We start from the raw sequence: 15,834 nt of genomic DNA, 5'->3' as shown, positions 1-15,834 counted from the left end.
CTGTCGCCGCCGGGGATCGACCGCCCTCGAGCCGCCCCTCGCCGCCGCCCGGAATCACCGGCCCCACGAGCCGTCGGTTAGTGTTTGCTTGTGATTTGTGGCGAGTGCTATGCATAGTCGGTTGACGCGGCATGCGATTCTTGTTCATGTAGATGGAATCGAGCCCGTGCGAGAAGTTTTTGCTCTCTGATTCGACCGATTCGGACGACTCGGATGTTGAGACGCTGCTTGCAAACTTTCGGCAACAAACGTTGGTGATGGCTCTTGCCGTGAAGGAGCACAAAGACGAGAACCAAAAGAGGCGGCGAGGATCGACCGTACGGCGTCTTTGCATTCCTCGGAATCGCCATCTCGGGAACGAGATGTTGATGCAAGACTACTTCGCGGAGAGTCCAACATATCCTCCGCACCTCTTCTGGAGAAGGTACCGAATGCGCCGATCCCTTTTTGTGAAAATTGTTCAAGCTTGCGAGGCAAATTATCGGTATTTTACTCAAAGAAGAAATGTTGCGGACTTGAAGGGATTTACTGCATATCAAAAAATCTCGGCAGCTGTGCGAGTGATTGCATATGGCGTTCCGGCTGACTATGCCGATGAGTACCTTCGCATTGGTGAAGATACCACAATTGAGTCAGTGCGTAGATTTGCCAAAGTGATCATCCGTGTCTTTGGTCCTGAATATCTTCGGGCACCCAACGAGGATGACACAAAGAAATTGATGGCATCTAATGAGAGAAGAGGTTGGCCTGGCATACTAGGTAGCATTGATTGTGTGCATTGGACTTGAAAAAATTGCCCGAAGGCATGGCAGAGAATGTATTGTGGCAAGACTCGTGATGCAACAATTGTGCTAGAGGTTGTAGGATCCGAGGATTTATGGATTTGGCATTGCTTCTTTGGTATGCGGGGCACTCTCAATGATATCAATGTGTTGCAATGGTCTCATTTGTTTGCTAGGCTTGCTAGTGGTGATGCTCTTGCTTGCAACTGTACTATCAATGGGCATGAGTACACAAAAGGGTACTATCCTGCAGATGGTATATACCCTCCTTGGTGCACATTTGTCAAGAGCATCAAAGAACCCAAAACTAGAAAACAATGTGAATTCGTAAGGGTGCAAGAGGCAGCCTGAAAATTCATTGAAAGAGCAGGGGTTTTGTAATCTAGGTTTGCCATTGTTCGTGGTCCTGCTCGTTTTTGGACAAACGGACACTGAAAAACATCATGACATGATGTGTTATCCTTCACAATATGATTCTCGAAGATGAGAGAGGCATGAACTTGAAGTTCTTCTACGACAATGAGGGTAGTCGTGTCAAACCAGCTAGAGACCCTAACCATATTAGAGCTTCTCTTTAAACATACAAGGAGATTGAAAATGCAAACACCCACTTTCAGCTTTAGGAGGATCTCATTGAGCATCATTGGCAAAGGGCCGGACAGTAACAAACTCATTTTTCTATTTATTTTATTTAATTCATGTGTTATTTATACTCGGGACACGTTTTGTATTGCATTATTTAGTTTGCTTCGGTGATGTGAATAAATTATTTGTAATGTGGATGATTGTTGTATTGTGTTGGTATTGATAATTTTCCTGAAAAATTATTTTATTTTATTTTTGTGGTGTGGTATTGATATTTGCGGACCGGCAGCAGCGGCGCAAGAGCAGATCCCGCAAAGCCGACCCGTAAAAGGTATATTTTGTGAATATCCTTTTATACGGTCCGTTTTGCGGGGTCTGCCTCTGCGGCCGTCCGCGCCGGCCCTCAAAGCCGTTTTTATGCGAACTGCAAACGCGTTTTGTGGGTCGGCGGGACCCCGCATCCTCCCGGTCCGCAAAACATGTTTGCAGTTCGCGCAAAAACGCTTTTGCGGACTTGCTTGGACGGCCACAGTTGCAGACCCCGCATAATGAACCCGTAAAATGGATATTCCCGGAATATCCTTTTTTCCGGGTCCATTATGCGGGGTCTGATCAGACGCAGGTCCTTCCAGCCCGCGAAAACTTAGATTTGCAACTTAAATTGATCTAGCATAATGCATTTCTTTGCTTTTGCAACAATATTAGATACAAAAGATATCGCCAAATCTTGGCTAGAATAGCAAAACCAAAGAAAACAAGAACCACAAGTATGCATTTCAGAAGATTTCCAACTTCCATAACTGCTCCCACAAGTTGGACTAATATCTTCTCCATGCATTCATTGTTGATCTGCGGATTCTTGATTTTGCATTCTTCTTTCTTCATCTTTGGTTCGAAAGAAGTAGACGTTGCTTCCCCTCTAGTTGCACATGCAGCCGCATCATTGCCTTCGACTATACTAAGGAGTGTACTAACATCTATTAAGTTTCTTTCTATCAACAAATCAATGTATTGGCCCAAAATGAGCATCCATCGTCCCACACAAAAGAATGAGCAAGCTCGAAGTGAGCTACCACAATTGAACTAAAGAATGAGCTATGAAACGAGCTACCGCAAGTGCACGTACCCCGTCGTTTTCGCATTTGAAGAACACCCATCCGGGTGCTTTGGCGTGCCCGAAGTGAGCCGCAACACTTTTCGCGTGCAGTCGTCGCAATCTATGAACGGCGTCGGCAAGCCACAAAGACGTTGCGCGAGCGCCGAGCCCGGTGGACGGCCGGACGAGTCCATGCCCGCAAACCTTCAGCGACGGCTGGCAGACGAACCCGTACCTGCATGCGGCGATGAGCCCTTGCCTGGGCTACGGGAGAGGCTCCCCGACCACTCCATCGCCTGGGGCAGCAACCGGCGGCCGAAAAAATCCAAATCCGGCGGCCCGCGATGAAGTGCCGCAGATATGCAAATCCGGCGGCCCGCCGACGCAGGGGAAGGGAGGGGAGGCCTCATGCGCGTGGCGTCCTTCCGGCGTGCTCCTGCCGGCTGCTTCCGCCGGAATCTTGGGCGGCGGCCGACGGCGGCGCGAGGGGGGAGAGGAGAGGTGGTTGGTGGGAGAAAGCGCGGGATGAAGGGTCAGTTTGGTTGGCGTCTTTGACACCATGCCTGGTAAATTTTGTTGCCTGGCACGGGCCTGGGAAACTGGAAAATATTGCCTGGTCAGGCAAGTATAGGGGAACCGTGTTTGGTTCACGACCTGGCCTGACGAGCGCTTAAAAGTCAATCTGGTCTCCGAAACAGCGATCTAATTCCTTTTCTATGCCTCGGTCCTTGAGCCCTATAATTAATAAGCCCAGGCTGCTCCTTTAGGCAAGCCCAGGCGTCCGAATTCACTTGCCTGGCCGAGGCTAACCAACTTGCCTCGTTTTGGGGCCAGGCTAATTGCGTTGTCAGATTTTGTGGCCAGGCCGGCTCTCTCGTCACCAGGTACCCAACCAAACAGCTGCCTGGAGGTCCCAGGCCAGGCATCAAACATCCAGGACGTGAACCAAACATGCTGAAAATGTCCCACCACCAACCGCTTCCGCTAATTCGCAGGGCACCGTAGCCGCGAGCGGGAAACCCGTGTTTTCCCGGGTTGGAGTTGGGATTTTGCCGCGCCCCCTAAATTTTTTTGCGGGCCGGGATGCGGGGTCTTATCGAGCTGGTTTTTCCGCCCCGACCCACATTTTGACGGTTATTTTACGGGTCAGGGCGGGATGCAGGGTCTGCTAGAGTTGCTCCTAGCAGGGGATGAGCTTACCATTCTGCATGTGGCAGACGAGGCACGCATCGAGTCTTCCGGGCGTATTGCAACGGACCTTGTCAGCTTCAATTAAACAACGCTTCCGCAGCAGCTAAAAGAAAGAAAAAGAAAATTCCAACTCGTTGCGAATAAGTACAGCAGCAGTAGACGCTTTCAGCAAGGAATGCATCATCCAAGTTAAGTTTTTTTTGCAAGCCTCGCTAATGATGTTAAGCGAAACAAAATTCGTACTGTTCAACTTAGTCTGAATCATTAGCAAGATCGCGATTTTACAGAGAACCCGTAGTGACTTACAGACACCACTACAGCTGCAGAAATTTAATTTGATGCATCACAAAATGCCAATGCATAGAACAAAATATATTCAAACTAGAAAACACCCTCCAAATTCAGCAATAAATACTAGCACAAGACAATCTGTATTATACAACAGGGACGCTAGGGCTTGAACGCCGCCATAAACGCTCAACAAGATGAACACTCAACCAAGGGTAGAATTTGGGCGGTCGAAATCAATCTTGTAACTTATGCGGCAATCAATATCTCCGGATGTCTTTTGGTGGCTTGAAGTTGACAGGGTGGGTTTCTGGTGTTGCTGTTAAATCTTCTTTCCACATCTTTATTGTTTTATCTGCCTCGCATGTCACAAGCCTTGATCCACTATTATCATAAGAAAGGGCATATATACATGCTTCACTCTCCAATGATCCTGAAATTTAAGATAACAGGGATGCAGATAATCAGTGATTCCAGCTGTAAACAAACATCAAGGCTAGACCAGCAGTTTTGTCAGTGTCACTAGCATTTCTGATACATTACTATCAGCACCCCTCACAAGAGGAAAAACTTCGTCAAAATCGAAAAGGCAAGCTGAATATTCACTCATACTCCCTCCGTTCGGAATTACTTGTCTCGGAAATGGATGTATCTAGAACTAAAATACATCTAGATACATCCACTTTCACGACAAGTAATTCCGAACGGAGGGAGTACTTATCAGCCTGTCAACCAATGTGGAATGCATAGTAGCACGTACCAGGCTGGACAATAGTCTGTTCTTGCTGAAAATTATGGCCACTCTTCCAATCCCAAAACCACATGCTTCCATTGTCCCCTGCAAAAGAAACGAAAGATTTCGTTCTACATAAATGGTCTGAGCTCCAAGAACATGCTAGAGATTATAAAATATGGTTCTTCTATACATTGTCACATAACATCTTAGAAATGAACAGGATTCATGCAATAGGTAAGGCATAAAGAACACAGCTGTGACTGTAAATCACCAAATAAAACATCCATATCTAATAAAGCATGATGGGGAGCCCAAAAGGTTGGAAGAATATGGCACTCTGTCAATGCATTTACCTGCAGTTGCCAGGACACCATCCTCATTAACAGCCATTGCATTCAGAATCGTTTTTTGCTGGGACCTGAACGTGATAACAGATGAGAAGTTTAGTGCACGATCCACTATCAATATGTTGGACTGAGAAAAAGAAGAAAAAAAAATCAAGTCCAGATGTTGAACCCGTGACTAGAGGGACAATGCAATATACTCCCTCCATTCCTAAATATAAGTCTTTTTAGAGATTGCACTACAAACTACATACGGATGTATATACATATATTTTAGAGTGTAGATTCACTCATTTTGCTCCGTATGTAGTGCATAGTGGAATCTCTAAAAAGACTTTATATTTAGGAACGGAAGGAGTATTGGATTCTGAAAAATGAATGCAACTTATGCCAAACTGCATAAGTTCTCCTTTTGCAGTAGCAATTCTAGAGGCATTGTCAGGAATCAATGTTGAGCAAGATGAGACCGAGACATCGGATGGTCATTATCTAGGGCAAATAGCATGTTTTGGTATTATTATAGAATAATAATAATATATTTTTAAAATCGCTAAAACAAATAGCACAAATGCCTCTTAAAAGTTTCCCATAATTCTGAGAAAGAGGAACTTGACTTTGGTAATGTCCATAGGTAGATCTAGGGCATCAGAATTGAAACTTACAATAAGAAAAACACCAGCAAACTCATGTCCATTAGTCAACCATTTGAACGCACACAAATGAAGACAAAAAAGACATCCTGATCAACATATATGGCACACGCTCATTTACCAAAAAAGGTTATAAAGCAGACCTAAATGTATTTTTATTACAAATGATGGAATCTGAGTTGCATTGACACACAGTGCAGTACTTAATTGTTTCGACTTACAGTTAGCTAAACAACAAACTGTGGCACTTATAGACAAGGTGAAAAAGTATGGATACAAATAAGTGAACTCACAGCATGTTGTGCAGAAATTCGCCTTTGGGCAGGCTCCACTTTTTTATGTTGTCGGCAGATGCTGATGCAAATGATTTCCTACATAAGAGAAGTTATTGTAAAGGTTCCAGCAATGTACATAATAGAAAATATGAACCCATGGGTACTACATAATTTTAAAAATGAAACCGTGGGTACTAACTCTTTTGGATGCAGTGCCATGGCCCGAACAGACTTCTTATGGTGTGTAAGAGTACACATAGTTTTCCCTGGAGAAACAAACAACTGTAACGGATACAGATAAACGGAACCATTTGGTGGACAATGTCAAGTTCAATAGTTGAATTACCAGCTACAAGATCCCAGAACTTGATAGTTGTATCATGTGAGCCAGTGACAACTTGTGGATCCTGAGAAAGAAAGAAAAAAAAGGTAATTAACAGTAGGTACCACAGTAGACAAGAAAATACTATCACAAGCAAGCTCCAAGCCCGGTCCAAATAATAACATGGTGAACAAACCAGAGGTTTTATGCATGTATTTAACTGCTTTTTATTTAACTTAAAGAAGACTAAGAATCAGAAGACTCCAATTAGAAACTTGAGACACCATTAGATGAAGAGTATTGAAGCTGCAAAACTCAGTATTTCAGTGAGTTGCGGCAAGTAAAGATGCCTTCTTACCGTTGGCCGAGCAAACACTGAACAAACTGTGTTATCATGTCCAGTTAAAGCAGAAACATGAGCCTTTGTTCGGATATCCCACACCTGTGCATGGAGCAAGAACAACTTAGTGCATAGTGTACTGCCAAATTTTGCATAACGTGCACGGTAAGGAGTAATTTCTTACCCTGCAAACTGAATCTCGACCACCTGTCAGCAAGACATCAATTGTTGGATGGAGAGCTAGGCAGTAAACCCCACTCAGATGCCCATGATAAGACCGAATAACCTTTTACAGAGAATACAGACAAAATATCATGAGAATGCCAATATGCCACATGCTAAACACGAGTACTCCCTCCGTCTAGGTGTATAAGTCATCTTAGGTTGTGCACTGCGACCAAGGCGGAGGGGAAAACTAGAGAACTTAATGTTTTTTGCTAATTAATAGCATTGCATGCAATGAACTAACCACTGCATGTCATGTTTGGTAGTCTCAAGTCATTTAAAGAATGCACGGCCCACATCTCTTATTGGTTGATATGTCACGAAACAAGAAACGAGGAGCGAGTTAATGTATCGACAATGGTGAGTAACATACACTAGTAACATACACATATCCCTAGACTATGTTACTACCTTCATAGTGGGTAGTAACATAAGTGTGATAACATGCAAAGCTCCATTTATTAGGTTATAGACTCATATTGCATTGGGACATGTGATGTTACAGTAACTAGCTAAGTTACTATAACTACCTCTCTCCTCATTAACTCATTGCCACATAAGCAAATTTGATGAGTTGGACTCGATGTTACTGCCAAAGTTACTCCCACTGTGGCTAGTCTAAGTGTTTTGGGATTATTTGGTTTTCGTAAGGTGACTTACGCACCTAGACGGAGGGAGTAATAAATAATAAAACAGACCTTATTTTGTTCAAGATCCCAACATTTTACTTGTTTGTCATCACCAGCAGAAAATAGATATGTGTGCCGCTGACTGACAGCAAGTCCTACATAAATGCACATTACACCCATCAGTTACAAACTTCCAGATTGGGGCAAAAACAAAAGAAATTTGTAAGGGTGATGAGTGCCTAACAAGGCCCTGCAATCCAAAACCAAGAACAACTTACCGCGGACTTGTTCAATATGACCAGTTAGTGTCAGCTTCAACGTTCCTGATGCCAGGTCCCATATCTACACAACCCAATTGTCAGAAGATCAATGAATGAACTACACAGGAAAGTAGTATGACATGTTGGCAGTTGGATTGCTAGCTTAATGTACAATTGCAAAATAAGGGAAGAGGGAGATAGTTTAGTGGCTCTTATAGTAGCGGTTGCCCTAGCACAAAGCAAAAAAGATGCAAATGGAAGATTGATGTCAAAATAAGACCATATTGGCACCAGAAGCATAAACAGATCATAAATTAAACATGCACTATTTTCTGTTTCTCATGAGAATTCGTCACCAGAATAGCAATATAATTATTCTATTAGTTCAAACAAGATTCCAAAAACTGAGAATAACTGCACCATGCAAATAGAAGTATAAAACATTAGAAAAGTGCGGACACCTGTAAACAAGCATCTGAGCAACTAACAGTGCCAATACATGTTGTGATATAACTAGTGGCACACATACATGAATTCAACTTAGTTGCCAAATTCGCAAGACAGGAATGCAGGCTGTAGGGTTCACCTTTATTGTTCTATCAGCAGAACCAGTACAGAACCATTCATTGCCTGGATCAAATGCTATAGATCGCACCCATCCCAAGTGACCACTGATAACCTGCATACATTTAGAAATACCATCAACAAAAATTCTGGAAAAGAAATGATGTAATTTATCACTTGGTGAGAACCAAGATGCTCCCATAGATCAGTTTAATTCCAACAAAATATGCAGAAGAACATGGAGGGTTTAACAATTTTAACCAGTTTAAAAGTTCACAGATGGATATTAGAATTGCATGGGATGCTCAAAAGCTCAAAATAAGTCCCTGGGGTGCCAAACAAGCTATAACACATAATATGAAAGTGACACTTGAATGAAAAAGGATTACCCGATAGTTCTTCCAGGGAGCATGCCATACAGGTTTAGGCCATCTACTTGGCAACCTTTCCATCAGTGCAGATGTCGAGAATCTGAAAGACATATCAAGACGTGAGCAATTTAAAATAACAGCCAGGAACTGCACATCACAATTATTCCACAGTTGACACACTTAATTGAATATCAGAAATAATATGGAAGCCATGTTGTACGGTGACAAGACAGCCATAGAAGGAAATGCAAGTGAACAAACCTATCAGATGACCCAGGGATCGATAATACGGTTGTATTTTTGCCAGGCACTGCAGATTCGCTGACGAAAATCAAAGAGGAACTTCAGTAGCAATAAAAGGGAACATCAACATATTAACAACAGACAAGAGAATATGGATGCACTTACGGTGCTTTAGGAAGCATAAGCGGTGAAGGGATGATGGCATTACTAGTGCCTTCCCTAGGAGCATCTTTTGTGTCTTGTGTGCCTGACAAAGATAACTTTTAGCATCCTGTAAACAATCTACAATAAAAATCGCTAGAATTCCAGCCGTTGCTCCTGTTCTTTAAATCCCCATAGTTTCTTTTCCCTAGCGGCCATTACTAACGAGCACGAAAATTCCTGTTATAGCTAGTGAATTTCTGTTGTTCAATTTGAAAAGCGGACGGGGCTTTTCATTCAAAAAGGGCAGCAAAAAAAAAAAACACATACCTAGAAGCGCCAACGCATTGGAAGGAGCGGCGGCGCCCTTCACCTGCGCTCGGCCCTGCTCAGTCGGCAGGTTCTTGACCGAACCGTACTCCGCATTCACCTGCGAGAAACCACCCGACCACCAAATTTTCAGGGCCGCCCCTTATGCAGACAAAGGTAGGAATCCAACCAGTAGAGAGCCGAGACGAGGCCACGAACCTTGCAGCTGACGCGAATCCGTTTGCTGCAGCGAGATAGAGAGCAAGCGAAGAGAAGAGGTTAGCGCAGGCGGGCTAGGGTTTAGGGGGGTTAAGGAAGGGGGGCGAGCGAGCTGGCTTACCTCTCGGCGTCGGGAGCGAAGGGGAGGGAGTGGGTGGGCGCGAAGAGGTCGAGGGAGCGCTTCAGCGACTTGAGACTCAGCTTCTTCAACGACTGCGGCTCTACCGGCTCGCCGCCCGCTGCTGCCGCCGCCATCGCCATAGCCGCCGCCCGCCGATCTCCGAGACAGCTCTGCTCCCTTCTCCTTTCTTGTCCCGGTACTGGAGGCGGTTCACAATGTGGGCCTGGATAAGAAACGAGCTGGGCCTAACTGGGCCGTTACTAGTCTAGTCGCATCGCATCGCGTCCATTCCTCTAACCCTGCAGCCGCCGCCCCGTCCATGTTCTGATCGGCTTCGCTACCCTCGTCGCGCCGCGCGCCGCCGCCGCCGCCCTGCGCTGTCCGCTGCATCTCCGGCTCGCCGCGTGGTACGCCTCCGGTCCCGCGTGCTCTCCGAGGTAGGCCACCTCTCTGGTTATACAAATATAGTAAGGTTGCACTGCTCGTTACAGTAGATCCGTATCGGTTTACCTATGCGTTGATTCAGCAGTAGTATTCTGCCATTCCGTGGTAGAGCTCAACTCATTCTGAAAGATATCTTCACCTGATGGGTTCGATAACTGGCTCTGTAGCTGTTAATTTGATATGGCCCGAAAATTAAGTGTCCCTAATTCTTATGTTTAGGTCTGCACGCAGCACGCTTGATCCAGTTTCTGCATACTTAATCGCCATGATTTTATTTGAAAAATCTTGAGCTGGAATTCATTAGGTGTCATGTGTGCTGGTAAACAGAAATGTGTAGAGCGCTATTCAGTACTGATGTTTATTGGAGCCTAGCATTGCTGGGGCATATTAAGGTCTACCTTCACTCAGGGACAATCCTTTCCGGCTTCGGGTTCCTGCCTCAGTGTAGTGAGTCACTCTGAAAATCTTTGAGTTCTTTTTGGGACAAATCGCTCTGTTTCTGCCTCATGAATGCATAAATTTTCCTTCTTAGCCATTAGATATTGGCACTCTAGATAATTTGGCTGAATTCTGAATTTCATGGTGTAATATCCTATTCATTTTTGCTGAAGTTGACATGTCTGGTCATCATACCTCGAAAGACAATGTGATTAAGCTTCCTCTCACTGAACCTGCTAAATGCTGCCTTGGTTTGTTTGGCGCTAAGTATTCTGATATCAATGTTGGCAACTTCATTTAGAGTTTTATGTCTGTCAATTAAGTTACTGCTGCTGCATTATATTAAAAAAATGCATATCAATTAGAACACTATTCTCATAGCTACATTGTTCAGGCTATGTACCGCATCAATTTCTTGCTCATGATGTCACAATGTCCAAATTAACACCTCTCATAGGCATCTACATGGTTGCCAAACTCTCCGTATGCCCATGCTCCTTAGGCGACTCCCAGTGAACTTCCTTGCCAACGTAGGCCAGAACTTTGACAACCAAAACCATATCCAATATTTTGGCTAGCCAACTTTTTCGTATCTCTTGGCTTGGACCAATGTTCAGGCTATCGGTAACTGGTACCATATCAGTTGGGTGCTGAGTAGGGATTAATGGGCGAATAGGCCATTTTACTGAATTTATCGGTAACGCATTTATCGGGAGGTTAACTAGGGCCATATCTATATATCCTAGGCTATACAGCAACATGCAATGTACTGAGTGTCTAAATACGCAATCCTAGGCTACATAGCAATAAGGAAAATTGTGGCCTTGATGTTCTAATGATGCTGCAGCTGATCTGGAAGTTCATAAACCTGAACACTGAAAAGTAGGAAGGGAATAGCCCAGTTTTGGGCTAAAAAATGCCTAGTAGTTAATTCGCCCAGCCAATAATTCGGCCCGACAGCTGATAAATCGGCTTGTCAGACAAATGAACTGGACCTACCAGTTAATGGCTCGAATAGCACGTTCTCGTATCGGGAGGGGTCTGAATAACAGTTAACTACTCGACAGTTAACTGACCGATATTTGGAACAGTGGCTTGGACTCAAACCAAACACACCTAAGGTGCAACTGTGCAAATCAAGATTCTTACCTATTAGCTATTGTGTATGAGCAAAAAGGTTATGTGAGTTTCCTGGTATAGCTCCTTGTCACAATGGTTCAAACACTGTAGCTAAGTACTAGATTCAGTATCAGGTTATCTACTTAGCAGGCAACTTTACTTGGATTTTGCGCCCGCTATTGATTTTCTTCTCTTTCTTTTAAGATCGTCAATTTACCATGCACTGTCGCTCCCTGTCTATACCAGTATGAATTGTTCAACAATTGCATTAATACTGTATTCCTCAGTGCGTTCTGTATCCTGATTTTTAACATCGACCGCTGATAATTCAAAACTGGTTTGTAGATTGGGTAAATTGAAATGTATTCACGTTGTCAATTGACTAGTACGTGCTGCTTGTTACCTTGCTACAGAGAAACCAGTGAGAATGGTCGTCCCTCCACCAGACAGGGCCGCTAGGATCGTCGGTTTTCTCAAGCCCTACCTTTTGAGGATGCATTTCTCGAACAAGTATGTAACCGCCCAGGTCATCCATACCCCAACAGCAACCGTCGCGTGTTCTGCAAGCTCGCAGGAGAAGCTGCTGAGACCGAACTTGGAGTCGACCCGTGACGTCTCTGCCGCGGCAAAGATTGGGAAGCTGCTGGGCGAGCGCCTGCTGCTCAAAGGGATACCTGCCGTGTCCATCCACATGAAGAGAGAGCAGAAGTACCACGGGAAAGTCAAGGCCGTTATTGATTCCGTCAGAGAATCTGGTGTGAAGCTGTTGTGATGGTGAAAACGTAGAGCTCGTCTTAGCATTTGCGCAGTCTTGAGCTGTATTTCTGATGTTTGGACTGATTCACAGCAACTTCTCTGTTCATGAATTTGGCGCTAAACGAACGTTTGTCCGGGACTCCAGGTCAATAAAGGGACTCTGTTGTAGGAGCTCGAACTGATAATCTGCAGTAGCACTTTTTATTTTTTGAAACAAATCTGCAGTAGCACTTGATGACTCGAGGATAAACAGCCTGTTATGTTTCTCCTCTCCGAAATGTAACGGAGATTATTGGGCTGGAGATATTCCGGACTTGGTTGCCTGTGATGCTAAATTTGGTATTCAAGACTGTTTAATGGAGCGGATGCTCAAAAAAAAAATACTGTTTAATGGAGCATGGTGTGACTTCTTTTGCGTGTGGATTAATGCGTGATCGCGACTGCCGAGTGTATCTTGCCGTTAAGCTTTCTTCAGATGCTCAGCTATCCATAGCGTAGCACCATGTGCCTATGAAGATTCTTCTCGATTTCTTCAAGTACTATTCTCTTGGAGAGCACGTTGATATTTTTCTGGCAAACTATTTGCTGTTAGTACATGCTTAGCCTCAGGATCGTATTTCTTTTAGAAGATAGTACTTTTTTGAGGGATTCTTAGTATTGATTTAATTTAATTTTTTGTGGGTGATTCTTAGTAGTGATGATCGTTTCATTCAGGAGATGCTAATCTTTAAGGTAGTAATTGCATTTGTGGTGTTCATTGTCATGTCCCTGGCAAGCAACAGTATTAAGAAGACGCATGGTATGTGACTTTGTGTGCATGACCTTTTTTTTCCTCCACATCTATATAGGAGTATACTATACATAGCTAAAATGGAGAGTTGCGTGTTGGCACATGGGAGCGCGCGCTCCTGATTTTTAAAATGTGTTTGAAACATATTTGGAAATGTCAAAAAAATTCAAACAAAAATTTGGGGCATACTTCTCGATATTGTACATGCTCACAAACTCGTTTCGCGAAAAACCGACAACTTATGTGTTGCCTGTGAAAAAGACAAAATCCGATGTTGAAAAAGTGTTTTTCACAATACATTCTTTCGTCTTTTTTACACTAGCCACAAAAAATATTAGTTTTCACAAAAACTTGACATGCACATATATAATATCAAGATGTATGCGCCAAATTTTTGTTTGAAATTTTTTTCACCTTTTGAAATGTATTTTTCGCGTGCAGGAGCGCACGCTCCCGTGAGCACTAATGGATTTTTGGCTAAAATGGCGTCATATCTAGTGCATCCGGGATAGGTGGTGCATCCGTGTATCCGTCGACTCCTCAGCCGGCCGATTCACATCTCACGTATGAGATCAAAAGCAACACAATTTTGCAGAAACACGCCCGCCGCCGCTCCAAGTCCAGTCAGCTAATTTGCTAATAACCTCCTCCGCTAATCACACTTCTAAATCCCTTATTCCCTGTTCGTCTCCCTCCCAATCCCTAATCACGGCCGCAACCTCCATCCCAACGAGTGCATCGGCCGCGGCAGCATGCATCCGCAGGCACAATCGCCACACCGGATTTCATCTACCCTGGCGATCTCAGCGACGGCCACGTCTGCCCTGGAGATCTCAGGGACGGCCAAGACGGGATGCATCTCCGAACTCCCCATCAGCTTCGTGGAAAAATTCTCATCACGTGACAAGCTGCAACAGATCGTCACGGCGGCTTCTACTGTTAAGGATGTTGAACATGCATCAGCGGTGATCCATAATTCAAATGTTGACCATCGGTGTGCCTCTGCATCTAGCCATGGTGTGGCTGCATCTAGCCATCGGCCAAGTGTGGCTGCCGTGGAAGGATTCACCCAAGCCGCCGACATGGAGTGATTGGACGAGAAGATCCAGATTGGGAAGGAGACGAACAGGGAATAAGGGATTTAGAAGTGTGATTAGCGGAGGAGGTTATTAGCAAATTAGCTGACTGGACTTGGAGCGGCGGCGGACGTGTTTCTGCAAAATTGTGTTGCTTTTGATCCCATACGTGAGATGTGAATCGGCCGGCTGAGGAGTCGACGGATACACGGATGCACCACCTATCTGGGATGCACTACATATGACGCCAATAAATAATCTCATCAGCATCCGCATCTCGTTCCTGCCCTTTCTTTTCGCCGCTAAATGGCCAAACTACGAGGTCAGGTGCCGTCATGAGAGAATCTCCTTTTTCGCTGCTAAAATGGCCAAACCACCGGATGCATCCCATCCAGCCGACCCGCGCGCGCCATGCGCCGACGACCGACCGAGACGCCGACCGCGTCAAGTCTCCGCATCATCACGGGCCCATATGCCCGTCGGCGCGCGACCCGGTCGGCCCGGTAGCTGCTTTACCTAGCGAGCGACGGCCGAACGCCCGGCCGGGTACGACCTGTCCAGATGCGGCTCACTCGCTCTTCTCCCTCGCGCTGCCGACCGCACCCCCCGCCTCCACCAGACGCCGCCTCCTCGGCTCACGACGAGCCTGGGGTCCCCGGTCCACGCTTGCTCGCTCGCCAAAAGATCTCCTCCACGTCCCAGGAGGCGACACGTAGACCTCTTCCATGTGCCCCCCATCCAAATACTCAAAGCGAGGCAAGATAGAATAATGTTTGGAAACACTAACTTCCACACGTGTGGCGTTTGCATCTTACTCATACGCGTGGATTCGCGTCCGTTTGTGGGTGCACAAATCTTGACGTGTTTATGATGCCACGTAGGACCGAACTGATGTGTGGGCATTCATCATCTTGGCATGTTTGTGGTGCCATGTAGGACTTGGCTGGTGTGTGAGCATTCACCCGGTCGCCCACACGTCTGTTTCACCACATGAAGGGGCCGTTGTGTGGGCGTTTAGCAGTTCGCCCACACGCTAGTTTTCACTGACGCACAAGGGTTGGTGTGTGGGCATTTGCCATTTCGTCCACACGCCCGTCTCCTCTCCTACACCCAAGCTGCCAGTTGCCATGTGTTTTGCAGTGTACATGGAAACTGCCCTACTGTGCTTGTAAGCAGTTGGCAACTTTTTTTTTTACCCGAACATGTCAGTTGCTATCTGTTTTGCAACGTACACGGCAACTTTTCTAGTGTGCTTGTAAGCAGATGGCAACTCTCTCTTTACCCGAACATGTTGTTTTATCATGTCTTTTTATAGCGCTACATGGCAGTTGCCTAGTGTTAGTAGGTGGCAACTCCTAAGGCTTTCAAATCATGCCAACTGTTGTAAACCAGACCACATGGCAACTGCTTAGTGTTAGTAGGTGGCAACCTCTAAAATTTCAAATCATGGCAACTATAGTAAACCAGACCATACATGGCAACAGTTGCAGTTGTCCAAAATGGCATCTCGCACTTGACCT

At 45.2% G+C, this 15,834-nt stretch overlaps 2 protein-coding genes across 3 annotated transcripts; one reads left to right on the top strand and one right to left on the bottom strand.

Moving 5' to 3' along the window:
* Window positions 1–3,894: 3,894 nt before the first annotated feature.
* Window positions 3,895–9,914, bottom strand: LOC123069565 (protein pleiotropic regulatory locus 1). The gene is made up of 17 exons (XM_044492450.1): window positions 9,692–9,914; window positions 9,571–9,595; window positions 9,373–9,472; window positions 9,067–9,148; window positions 8,920–8,979; window positions 8,677–8,758; window positions 8,310–8,402; window positions 7,742–7,805; window positions 7,533–7,618; window positions 6,794–6,895; window positions 6,628–6,711; window positions 6,294–6,354; window positions 6,147–6,213; window positions 5,966–6,043; window positions 5,032–5,096; window positions 4,703–4,780; window positions 3,895–4,375 (listed from the first exon to the last, which is right to left on the bottom strand). The coding sequence occupies exons 1-17, from the start codon at window positions 9,829–9,831 to the stop codon at window positions 4,203–4,205; spliced, it is 1,440 nt and encodes a 479-aa protein (XP_044348385.1). The 5' UTR covers window positions 9,832–9,914; the 3' UTR covers window positions 3,895–4,202.
* Window positions 9,915–9,919: 5 nt separating this feature from the next.
* On the top strand, window positions 9,920–12,871 carry LOC123069567 (50S ribosomal protein L18). Of its 2 annotated transcripts, XM_044492451.1 has the most exons (3): window positions 9,978–10,128; window positions 10,463–10,582; window positions 12,106–12,871. In XM_044492451.1, the coding sequence occupies exons 2-3, from the start codon at window positions 10,465–10,467 to the stop codon at window positions 12,462–12,464; spliced, it is 477 nt and encodes a 158-aa protein (XP_044348386.1). In that variant the 5' UTR covers window positions 9,978–10,128; window positions 10,463–10,464; the 3' UTR covers window positions 12,465–12,871. The 2 variants fall into 2 exon arrangements, 1 of the variants encoding a protein (XP_044348386.1); XR_006432629.1 differs by lacking the exon at window positions 10,463–10,582 and having other exon boundaries at window positions 9,920–10,128.
* The last annotated feature ends 2,963 nt before the right edge of the window (window positions 12,872–15,834 follow it).

The sequence above is a fragment of the Triticum aestivum genome, chromosome 3B, assembly GCF_018294505.1.
Source record: "Triticum aestivum cultivar Chinese Spring chromosome 3B, IWGSC CS RefSeq v2.1, whole genome shotgun sequence".
Lineage (NCBI taxonomy): Eukaryota > Viridiplantae > Streptophyta > Magnoliopsida > Poales > Poaceae > Triticum > Triticum aestivum.
Note: the sequence above shows the minus strand (reverse complement) of the source record. Positions and strands in the feature narration are given on the sequence as shown.